Here is a 12316-nt window from a genome sequence, read left to right on the forward strand (position 1 = left end):
ATATATATATATATATATATATATATATATATATATATATATATATATATATATATATATATATATATAATTTTTATAAGTGTAATGGTTGATTTTAATTTCTTCACATATGTCTTAAATTAACTTGGTCCAAAGAGGATAAGGAATCATGAGTTGTTTCTTGATTTAAAGAATCAATGTGCTAAGGATTTAACTAAAAAGACATAACTTTAGATTGGATTGTCTAAAGAATTTCAGGTTCTTTTTTCTTTCTCCTTTAGATTGAAACTTAACTATATAAATGGAAGTTTTTGTTATCGAGAAGAATTGAGGTTGTAGTGATTAGATGAATACAAAGCGTGGCTCTTAAAGACTTGGTGAATAACAAAATAATTTGTATATGTAAATTAGTTTAAGATTATGTTAGTGTGTCTAAGTATGTTAATCTATTAAAATGTTTTTAACAGATTAATTAACTCTTAGGCCTGATGTTTGGAAGCATGTAGCAAGTCTCAAGCAAAAACGTACTCAGGTAAGCAAGGGCAATACAAAGGTTGTTGGTTTCAACAAAGTCTAGTATTATTATTAATGCCTCTGAAAGTCAAGAAAAATTAAAGACTTCCATGTAGGAAATATTAAGATGGAAGAGTGATTATTTGCATTCATAATCACTTGGCATCTCACACTTAGGGGAAATAATCACTCAAGTCTTAATGGGGATTTGGCTTTTGGGTACTGTATATAGAACAAATTGTAAGTGGAGTGAACCTTTCTCATTAGAGATCACATGACCAAAGCTAAAAGACTAAGTTGACTTTAGAGATCAAATGATCAATGTTGTTGATCAATGTTGTTGACCAATACTAAGTTATTTGATACGATCTTATTTAAGAAAAAATATGATCTTTTTGAATTTAATTCCAATATATGCCTAAATAAAGAAAATCATAAAAGAACGTAGACTTAAGACAAAGTTGAGAATGTCACAATCTAGAAAATTGATTAGTTAATGAAGATTTGCCACAAAGATTTTTATCTTTGATAAGAACTAGAGTATAGGAACGCCATAATCTTTGAGATTGATAAGTTAATGAAGATTCACCGTAAAGATTGCTATATTTGATAAGAACCAGAGTTCTATAACAAGAACTAAGAGAATCCTCTCTGAATGAAAACTAATTTCATATAATGACCAACCAAGGTGTCTACATATGTATTTGGTGTTCTTACATATATAGAGCGGTAAGATGATTGAGTTTACTTTGAGGAATTTTCTAATTTACGTTTTAGACAAACTTATTTGATATTATGTAATGTGTTTGGATTATTCGGGACTTCGGTTTTGAGGTTCTAGAGCTCGATTTGGATGTTCTTGGGGTCATTTTGGGGGATTTTGATGTTGGTCGACCTCCAGGTGAGGTTGATCAAGCTATTTGAGGTGTTGTTTGAATGGTTTGTATTTTGGCTGAGCTATATGGTCGTGTTGTTTAGGGATCTCGATTTCAAGGTTTTGAAAATGGTTTTTTAGTGTGGTTTAGGTCAGCTTGGGGGTTTTTTGCACCTGACCAAGTTGTTTATGGTGTTAGTCGAGCTCTTTAAGCACTTTGCCGAGTTGGTCTAGGTGAGGCCGAGCTTTTTAAATTACTTTTCGAGTTGTGTGATGTGATTGTTAATTTTTTATGTGTATGAGTCGAGTTGCTTAAAGTGTTTATAGTGTTGGTTGCATTATTTTTCCTTACTAGCTGATAAACTATGTTGTTGTGTTAACTGTGTTTGAGATAATGGATTATATGTTGTTTGATGTACTCCCTAGTCGTGATGTGAAAAAGTCCTTGCTTTGTTGAGCTGGTCCTATTTTGGTGAACATGCAAGTCCTACGTCGGTGTGTAGGCCCTGTTTTGGTGAACAAGAAAGACTTGCGTTGGTGTGTAAGTCCCATTTTGGTGAACAAGAAAATCCTATGTTTAGTGCGTAGGCCCGATTTTGGTTAACTGGTCGTGTATACTGGAGTAGGAAAGATGACATATAGCGATAGTGATTGGTGGTTGTGACATGGTTTATCTAGATAAGAGATAGTGATTGGTGGTTGTGACATGGTTTATCTAGATAAGAGTTTGGATTAATAATGTGTTTTGTGGTATGAAATGGATTGATGTTATGAGTTTACACATTATTAAAAATTGTATTATAATAATTGTATTATTATATGTGTTTTTTGGATGTTGATGTTGTTAGTTCACCTTTACATTTGTGGTGATGGTTTCCACCTATGATAATCATATTTATATCGGAGTAGATGATGTTATAGAAGATATTGCTGATGATGTTGATGTTGTTAGATCGAGAGACAAGTAAAAAACTATTTTCAAGGTTTTCAAACATTATTTCTTTTAAATAAATTATACGTTAAAAAGTTTTAGTACACTATTTCGAATTATATTGAGATTGTTTATTATTTCATGAGTTTTAATTAATTTTATGACAACGTAAAAAGGTTTTTAAATTTTTTACTATATTGTAATGATATTGAAGTTATATTTATCTTAATCAAATAAAATTTTTTTATTTACACATGTTGAGAGCGTTAGACTGTCCACATTGTCATTCCTACCTTAAAACATGGTTAATTATCACTCTATAACAAGGTGAATTTGATCTATTCCTATAAAAAAAAAGGACTAAATAGCTTATGAACACAATAGTTTCATCCCTAAACACTTGAAAAATATAAAACTCGTTATAGAGTGATAATTAACCGAATGAGTATTAACCGAATGACTGATTTACGAGTTTACTTCACCATATAGCCTCAAGTGAACTTTCAGTCAGTTCCTAAGGTTACGATTTTAGAGTTTCAGTTCTCTTACTAAAATGTTTAATCGAGTAGTTTTATTTTTTGACGTTGTTGTGTAGAAAGATGGTTTTGCTGCTGCAGCGGTTTCTTTGGTACAAAGATTATGATAAATACAACGACCATCCCGTTTTCTGCCAAAACAGGTACACGGTATTCCAGTGGGACTATTACTATACCGGTTTGCATGTATGAAACGAAAACATAAAAATAGAGAAACAAAAAATGTTACACCAAGACTTAATTTTTTGCAGTAGAAAAGGGAGAGGAGGGGAAGAGAATCACGTTTTCCTTTATCCTCCTCCTCTCGTTGAAAGTAAAAGTGTAAAAATTCAAGTGCAAATGTAACATTTATAACACAATTGCATTGCATTAACTAGCTATTCCTCAGCTACTTGTTGAAGATTTTAAAAGCTAATCATAATAACTATTACCGATAAAAAAGAAAACTTCTTGTCAATTTAAACTCTATCAACAGGGGATAATGGTGGCATTGGAGCATATTTTAAATGTGCTTCCCTCTGAAGTTTCCTGTTGTTTTTGGAGCAGGGTTCCTTAAGGATTTCCTCATGCATGTCATCTATTTCCAAGACACCTGGTAGTTTCTGGCAGTTTATAACCGCAACTGAGATGAAAAATGCCTGTAAGTGAGAAATTGTTGTGTCGAATTCAACTGAGTAGAAACCGTCTTTCAGTGGCAACAAAGTGAAGAGTGGTTTATCTTGCCCAGCTTCTCCCTGAAAGCAAAGATAACGATAACAATATTAATAGTAAGTCTACAATATTTGGAATGCCCTTGTGCAGCACTATAAAGATATACCTGAACAAAAAGTTGAAAACGATCATGGTAAGGTTGATAGCTCCTTGGAATACTTGAATTCTGCTTCGGGTTAGAGAGCACAAACAGTCTGCAACCAATGTCCCAACCGCCACAATCACATAATCCCCCGGATTTCCATCGGTAGATCAATGGGGTAGGTTCACCTTTGTTTGGTGAACCATGTATACCACCTGGAAGTATAACTGTAGTGCAATCAGAGGCATCATTTTCTGCTGAATTGCACAGGCATCTTTCATCTGCCAAGCACTTTGAGCATCCTTTCTTCAGCAAGTAATTATCATTATGCAGTCCTTTATTGGTATTTTCACATGAGGTAGTGATAACAACAGCGGCAAGCTCTGCGCTCTTGATGAACGTCGGTTGTCCTTGATCTGTATGGCCAATTTCTACACCCGCTAGAACATATTCTTTAACCATAAGGTTTTTGTTAGGGTCCTGATCGACTGATTCTGTGATTTTAGAGCTTTTCATTTGAGCAATAATATTGTACGCATAACCACAGCTTTTTTCTTTGTTTCCATGACTGATCCACCCGGTACTCTTTTTCTTAATTTCATTAACCAGGTAGAACGTAAAACAGCAACCTAAATCGCCCTTATCCAGTGATGTTAAACTATTCTTGGTAGCAGCAAAAATCTTTCTTTCATTGTTAAGCACAAATTTAAACAAAGGCACTCCGTTTTTTATTGTAAGCTGCAAGAGGCCTTGAACTGCTGAACCTTTGCTTTTTTCAGAAAGCAGTGATTCACTGACACCAACAGTCCTGAAGCCTGAATTCTCGCTTCCCTCTAGTGTTTGACCACTTTGAGCTGAATGGAGTTTGTCTGAAGGCTTGAATTTCATTATAGGGTCTAGCAACCTCCGCATGGGGCTCGATCGATTTCTGTTATGACTATTAGCCTTTCCTTTGCTTGGATTGTCCCAACGTGCAGAAGATTGAGGCGTCACGGGACCAGACTTTGCACTGACATGCATGGAACTATATTGTGGAAGTGTTGGCCCTTCTTTGAAACTGAAACTTCTCCCGATTCGACTTAGGCTGAAACTAAACCTTCGATTATGGGATAGATTCATTTCCTTCTGAGCTGCCAGTTCAGCAGTTTCTTGGTCAGGTGGTTCCTTCAAGTTACTGAAAGCACACTGATCTCTCAACTTAGCATCTAAAGTATCCTTTTCAAAGAAAGCACCTATTGATTGCAGACTAGACATCCTATTCAGTATGGAAGATTGTGTCTCAGAAGTAATAGACGAACGGTCTATACCGTGATCAGTAGTACTAATGCTGTGTTGCATTGTTTCCAAAGGAGAAGAAATCTCAACTGCAGAACGTAGTGCCCGTGGCAGTGAGATTTTGGAACATCCATCTTCAGAATGAGCCTCCTCAGGTAGGGAAACATATGACAAACTACTTTTGGTTGATTCTGAAAAGTTTTCATCCGATGGCAATCTAGATTTAGAAAGCTGAAAGTACTCTGAAGAACTTGACTGGGGAATTTCTTGGGGACAAAGCAGCACAGTATTGCTTGGTTTGCTATGAAAGTGTTTATGACCAAAGTCAAAATCTGATTCCTGCAACCGATTTACTTTTTTACTGGTTTCACTACTGGATGAGACCCCTTTTCCTTTCGATTTAATCGATGGCATTCCCATATCAGATCTAGATTTATGATTTCTTTCTTTCTTCTTGTGATTAAGCTCTTGCAAACCCTCCATGTTTGGCTTATCTCCGTCAACCCTATCATTTGCATTTTCATTAGGGACCGATGAGATTCCATGAAGCCTTATGTTTGATGCAAAATTTTTTACTCGTGAAGTCCTTTTATTATAGTCATTCCTCTTCTCCTTTCCAATTGAAATATCTGAGTGAGTTTGGCCCGAGGACTCAAACACCCAAGGTGTCATTATCTTCTCGTCTCCAGTGCTCTTAATTACACTTTTGTAAGATTCAAATCGTTTGACATTATGAAAAGGAATTTTGGCACTGGCAGATTCCCTGTAAGATGGCCTGATGCCCGAAGTAGACAAACTTTTCCCGTCATTGAGTTTTTCCTTGCTGCAAACACTGGTTGATGGTTTGATGGCTGTTCTTGATGACGATCCGCTGCTATTGAATGATGTTAAGTTACTAGCAAGTACTGGGATATGCTTCTGGTTCCACTGCTCAAGTCGAGACCAATCTAGAACACCAACATTGAAAGCTTTCTCTTCAATGTTTTCTACTCTATTGGCATGCTGGAGATAACCCGGTAAGTTAGACATGTGCTTGACAAGTTCATCTCTCTCAGTGGCACTTCTCCTCACAGTTTCTGTGTTCTGAATCCTACCTCCTGCATCTAGCACGGTCTTATGTTTGAGATCACTAAACTGTGCACCAACACTACTCTTTGACTTCAACTTATCAGCTTCCTTCAGACTTCCTTTTGAATGGCGCAATACGGAACACTCTTTATCTGTCTTTGAACTGCTATGCTGTTTTGAGCTTCTCTTTATGAACTCTAAACTAAATCCCATGTCCTCAGCAGTTTTCAACAATCCATTACTTTGTTGTATATTATTGGTTGGCACCAAAATATACACTCAAACTTCACATTTCACGCTGACGTTTCACCAATATGCTAATGCTGCAGAAGAGTTTCTCCTTCGCTCAATTATCTGCCAGTAAATTTTAACAATTGCATCAGTAGAAACAGAAAGAGGTTTGAAAATTAAGGTTCAAATGATGGTAACTCAACACAAGCAGTAAAAAATGAGAGAAGGTTCGTCAAAAGAACGGTTCACGCCATGACACAAATCATAATTAAACGATCTACAGAGGAAAAAAAATTGGTCACATTGAAGTGATACCGTTCTCATGGCACCAAAAGTAGCAACATCAATCCAAAAAAAATGGAAAATTTTGACACTGTCCTCTAGTAGGGATTAAGGAATAAAGTAACGTGAAAAGGAAACAATTGAATGCATTGAACAAAGGTAATGTACATAGACTTATTAAAACCCATCCATTCTCTGATTCGATGAACAAAGTGATGGTAGATAGATACCTACTCTTCTTTTCCAAAACAGAGACAGCAGAGGGACTAAATTCCACTTCTCACTAAAATGTTATATCAGTTTTTCTAAATTTGACGCATAATCGCACATCGTGTAACCAAAAACAGGAACACCAGCCAAATATCGAGAACCCAATAGACATCGTTCAATACACATAAAATTGACATACACGACACTGTGACAGTGATATCTGCAACTCGTTCATAACGAAAACGATGGATTTCTATTATCAACCGAACTCAAAATCCAGAAAAAATAATTTAATTTAAAAAAAGAAGAAGCAGAAAATCAATACCGAGCTAGCCTTGAAATAGAAAAAAGAGAAACTAACAAGAGCAGAAACTTACATCCTTTGAAGAAAATCAACTGCAATAAAACCCACGTTCCAAAAAGAAAAATAATTTTAAAATACGGATATCAATTAGTTTCTGTTAAACACTAAAACTCGATTTTTCTTTAATTTTAACCGTACTTTTCCATTAAAAGAAGAGAGGCAGACCTATAAAATGACAGCGACGCAAAACGAAAAATGTACAATCAAAATTCAACAATGCAAACACAACGCGAAATCTTCTCAGGAAACGAGAACATCAAAATCTTACCCAAAAAAAAGTGAAAAAGAAAATCCGAAAGTAACGTGGGTGTTGCAGCAATGATCGAGAGAAGGATCCTACGCACAATGAGAAAACAATAAGAACGTAGTTTAGAAGCGAAGTAAAGAATTACAAAAAGGCCATTGTTGTTTCTTTCATCATTTCGTTCTTTCTTCTTCGTTCATCTTGGTATATTTTTTTTTTTTCTCCTTTTCTTTCTTTATTTTCAGTTTTGTATTACCGTGCCGCGTTTTTTATCCTCAGGAAAGAGAATAATCATCGATTACGTTACTACAGGAAAAGGAAAAGAGTAAAGAGAAAAGAGAAATAAAATAAAGATAATTTTAATGCACTATGCGATTTATCTCATAAAGAAAAAGAATTTATATATATATATATATATATATATATATATATATATATATATATATATATTACTTGCCGGATACTTGAGGCAAGTTTTTAACAAGGGGTAAGATATGAATGGCTTTTATGATCTTTCATGAACGATGGTTGGAGTAGGAAGAGATCCTCAACAAGACTCAAGTAAGCAAAAGTGTTATTGATCTTTAAAAAGTATTTAACATTGACATACTATGCATAATTATTGGGTTGTTGGACGGTTATGATTTATATTATAAAAATAGATAATATAAAGAAAATATCATATAATATTAATAAATAAAATTAATTTATAATATTTTTTAACCTTTTAAGGTGATTAAAAGCTGAATGAACCTTGTTTAATTACATTAATTATCATATTTGTTAAAGTAAGTATATAAGTCTTTCGATTTCAAAAGTTTGATTATTGTGTGATAAATATTGGTTAAGTTTGATTATTGCGTGATAAATGTTGGTTACGACTATAACTAACCCTTTGGTTAAGTAGTTGACAACTTCATGTTCTGCAAATGGATTAGTTAAGTGGTCGAACTATATATGTTTGTCTTTGACTGTTAAGGAGTTCCTAATCGTTTGGTAAGGTTATGGGTGATCGTCTTTGATCTCGAGTGGCAGGCTTAATGCTCATCTTATCGAGCAAGGGGATACTTTATAGGTTCTTGTGGAACATTAAGGAGGGGTTTTTCTTTGAGTGGCATGCTGGAGCATTGTCATGATTGCCTTGCACATGAAACATTTTTTCACATTAAATGCACCAAGTTGTAGCTAATGTGGTCGTATCTAAGCGCTTCGAGCTCAGAAGATGAAACACCAAGGGTTGTGATTGTTCCTAGAGGGAAACATTACTTGATGAAGTGTTTAGCCTCTTTGAATTCCTTATATTCGTTGGCGCTTCAAACTTCTCTCTTTCTTCGTTCTCTGCTCATTTCTACACTAATCGTGAATGCTTCCTTTTTCCATCTGAGTTCGTTATTCTTGTTCTCTCTTTGTGTCTGCTCACCATTGTAGGTATGTCTTATGATTCCTCTTCTCATGTTGGTCATGGTCAATCCATGTTGCAGAGAGAAGTTAGCCCTATAAGTGAGGGTTCCTCTACAAAATCCCTTTCTTCATTTAACATTGAGGTTTTTAAACTGAAACCTTGCTCTATCGTCCCTCCGATAACAGCTTCTTTTAGAGTCATTGTTGTGCTTCAAAGAAGAAGAAGGAGGAAGCCAAAGGGAAGAAGGTCGTGCCACCTATGACGCAAGTTGAGCCACCTACACCAACGGCCAAAAGGCTCAACCTATTTCCTTCATAAAAGAAGATTCTAAGTATGCTTGGATTTTGGACGAGATGGTCTTCTATTCCTCCGAGTTCATTACTAACGCGAGGGTAATTAAATTGGTGGCTACTTTAAGCTTTCATCTTGATGGATGTAACATCTCATCAAGGTAGTCACTTAATGTTATCAAAATAGTAATACAAAATCCAAAATGTTACCATGATAACATCGCATAAAATTGAACTTAATCTAAACTTTTATTTCTCAAACTTAATCTCAAAGTTTTCACCAAATATAACCATTATAAAATCCAAATGTTTACCATGTTACAATCCATGACATTATTATCCAACACTCTCACTAAAATAATTCCCAATAAAATCTTTGATACGTTTCCTCACAATTGTATGTCTTCATTGGCATTTGCACTAGCATCTGCTCCCATATGAAGATATGATCATCGTAGTCAAACACAAACAACACAAGATATCACTACAGTAAAGAAGGGCTTTACCGATGGCCACAATCCCTCAGAAACAGCCAGAAACCGTCGGTAATGACATATTACCGACGACTTATCGACGGTCTGAAAGTCATCGATCATACCCTTGTCGCTAATATTTATCGACGACTTTTGCCCTTTGATAATTACCAAAGGCCTGAAGCATATGACAAAGTGTTATCTTTGAAAAATAATATAGTTGAAAGATAAGCATTTTTTGAAAAAGCTTTATTAAATCTAAATGTTTTAAGAAAATCTTTAGTGCACACACTAATACATGAATAGGCGCACTATCAAACAATTTCATCACAAAATGCATCAATGTGTTATATGAGAGTCTTAATAAACATCATAATCACAAACATACATCAATAATAAAATACAAGCACTCACCCAACAATACATAATCACAATATCTATAAATCTCATGCAACCTACCGGTTGTCTCATCCAACCTACCGGTTGTCTCATCCAACCACTCACAAATTACTATCTCACACAACAATTTATATCATCATCGACAATGCATATAATACAAACCATTAGTTAACTCAACATCTGGAATAATATTATTACTATAACTTTCGCACGTAGACAACTTCTCATCACTAAAGTAACCACCCTTCTTACTTCTCACAAGTCTTGTGGACAGGGTTCTACTTCTCGTGCTTCACAAGAGCTTTACGAGCGAAGCCCTCCCTTCCTCCTTCTCACAAGCATTACAAGGTCTACTTCCCTATATACTTTCTTAACTATTAACTTGACAATACTGAAGTTGTCTTGTAAAGTAGTTTTTATTTGATAACTTCAACAATAGGGTATCAAATGTGGCGTCTTTATTAGGGAATACAGTTAGTATTTTTAATATTATGATTTTTATTTTTATTTTCATTATTTTTATTTATTTTCTCCCAACGCATATACATTTAATTTAGTTTGAGTTTTTTTTTGTAGTCTTTAGTTATTTTTAAATTTCTAGCAAAATCTTTGTTTCTATTTTAATTAAGAATTTTTCTTGAGAAATATTTGAGGTTAATTTGAAAATAGTGTAGCTAGGAAAGACTTACATTTCTCTTTCTTGGGAGTGGATCCAAACAAAGTCTTACTTATTTCTTATTTGATATCTTTCTTTAAAGCAAGAAAAATAGAAAAAAAGAAAAAAAGAAAAGAAGAAGTCAAGAACGAAGAAACAACTTTAGGCAGATTACGTAGTGCATGACTTGAGCTAATCCAAGAGAATTTTACCAAATTAACTCAAAAGTTGAAAAGAATTTGTGTAAGCTGTGGAAAAGATTGTAAATTGGGTTGTATACTAGGGGAACATCTTCCATTAACAAAATGGCACAAAGAACTATCAAACAGTTAGTCACCTCCCACAATCGGATTATTATTGTGCGTGTTTTTCTCCTCACCCTCACAGCAGCACCTATCTACTCCCTCACCTTCACGATTAGTTTCATATTTTGTTTTTTATGTATGTTAGTTGTTGTATTTTTATTGGTTGTTACACTTTTCATTGGTTGTTACTACTTCTAAAATTCTGAAAATTTTTGTGGTGTATTCTTGTGTTGTGTATTGAATTTCGTGGTTTTAGTGGAAGAAAATATTGACAATTTTTTGTTTTTTAAAAAACCCATAAACTGATGTTTGTTGTAAATAGATGTCAACTATGTTATAAATGCAACAAACGTTAATTGACTTGTTAACAAATGTTAATTTAACGTCTTCTGTTATGATATCGGACACTTAACATATGTCAAAAGCCTAAACATTAAAAACTATTTTTATGTTAGTGGTTGTACTTGTTTATAATATTATTAAAGATACGTGAAACCTCTTAAAAAATCTTAAAGAATACTAGACATAGTTTAGATCGAGTGAACCAATATAAAAATACTTAGTATTTTTTATTCTTTAATTTAAAATGTTTTGGTAATAGCTTTATTGAAAACACGTAGAGTGTCTAACCTACAATAGTTATTAAAAATTGATTTATCAAAGAGTTTAAAACATCATTCCATCCTGCAACCCTTTATACTGTTTCTCTTTATTTCAACATTGAGGTCCTCTCTCTTCGGGATTGACCATATTTCCTTTTTGCTTTTTTGGATCAGGACCGTCTAAGTGGTTATGGTCATTGAATCCTCTTGGATAAAGAGACCCTCCCCGAAAGAATGGTGGAATCCATTTGGCAAAATTAATCAAAGCTCAATTTCTTTTTTTTTTTTTTTTTATCGGAACCTTCTACTTGGTAATGCTTGAATTCGTTTTGCAAAAATAATCAAATTTCAATTTTCCTTTTGGATCGACCCTCTAGGTAAATGATGATAAAATTCTCTTAGACAATTGATTGATTTATTTTACATTAGAACTCTCTCCGTGACACCAGCATCGTCAATGAAGATCGGAGTTGGGCAGCGAAGACAACAGCATCGTCAATGACACCTCCGGCGGCTGCGCCGGCGATGATATCAGATGCGATTGGCAGTTACGGATGGTGGCTGATGTTTGCCGGCCTCCATGGTCTCACTTTGGAGGGCTGGAGGAATGATAATGGGACCGTCGCAGAAGGAGAAGAGGGGTTCCCACTTCCTTCCTGAATCCACCGTTATGTTTTCGTGCACCTTAATGTTTACTTCATACACCTGTATTATTTTATGTGTCTGGGCTTGTTTATTCTTACTTCATACACTCCCATATGTACTAACTGCATCCCCTTTGTGTTTTGATTTTGTATTTTTGGCATGTTTATATGTTACTCGCTGCACCCCACACTATTGTTGCACATACTTCACACAAATTTCTCACTGACAGAACACTTTCAATATCC

General features: G+C 34.7%; 1 protein-coding gene and 1 pseudogene across 1 annotated transcript; one reads left to right on the forward strand and one right to left on the reverse strand.

Annotated features, from left to right (window-relative positions):
• Positions 1–12316, forward strand: part of LOC106773361 — a 20014-nt pseudogene extending 7698 nt beyond the window's left edge.
• On the reverse strand, positions 3292–7526 carry LOC106772961. The gene is made up of 3 exons (XM_014659613.2): positions 7325–7526; positions 3651–6323; positions 3292–3567 (listed from the first exon to the last, which is right to left on the reverse strand). Exons 2-3 carry the CDS (start codon positions 6180–6182, stop codon positions 3292–3294), a joined length of 2808 nt encoding a protein of 935 aa, XP_014515099.1. The 5' UTR covers positions 6183–6323; positions 7325–7526.

This window comes from Vigna radiata, chromosome 9 (assembly GCF_000741045.1).
Source record: "Vigna radiata var. radiata cultivar VC1973A chromosome 9, Vradiata_ver6, whole genome shotgun sequence".
NCBI classification, from domain to species: Eukaryota; Viridiplantae; Streptophyta; class Magnoliopsida; order Fabales; family Fabaceae; genus Vigna; species Vigna radiata.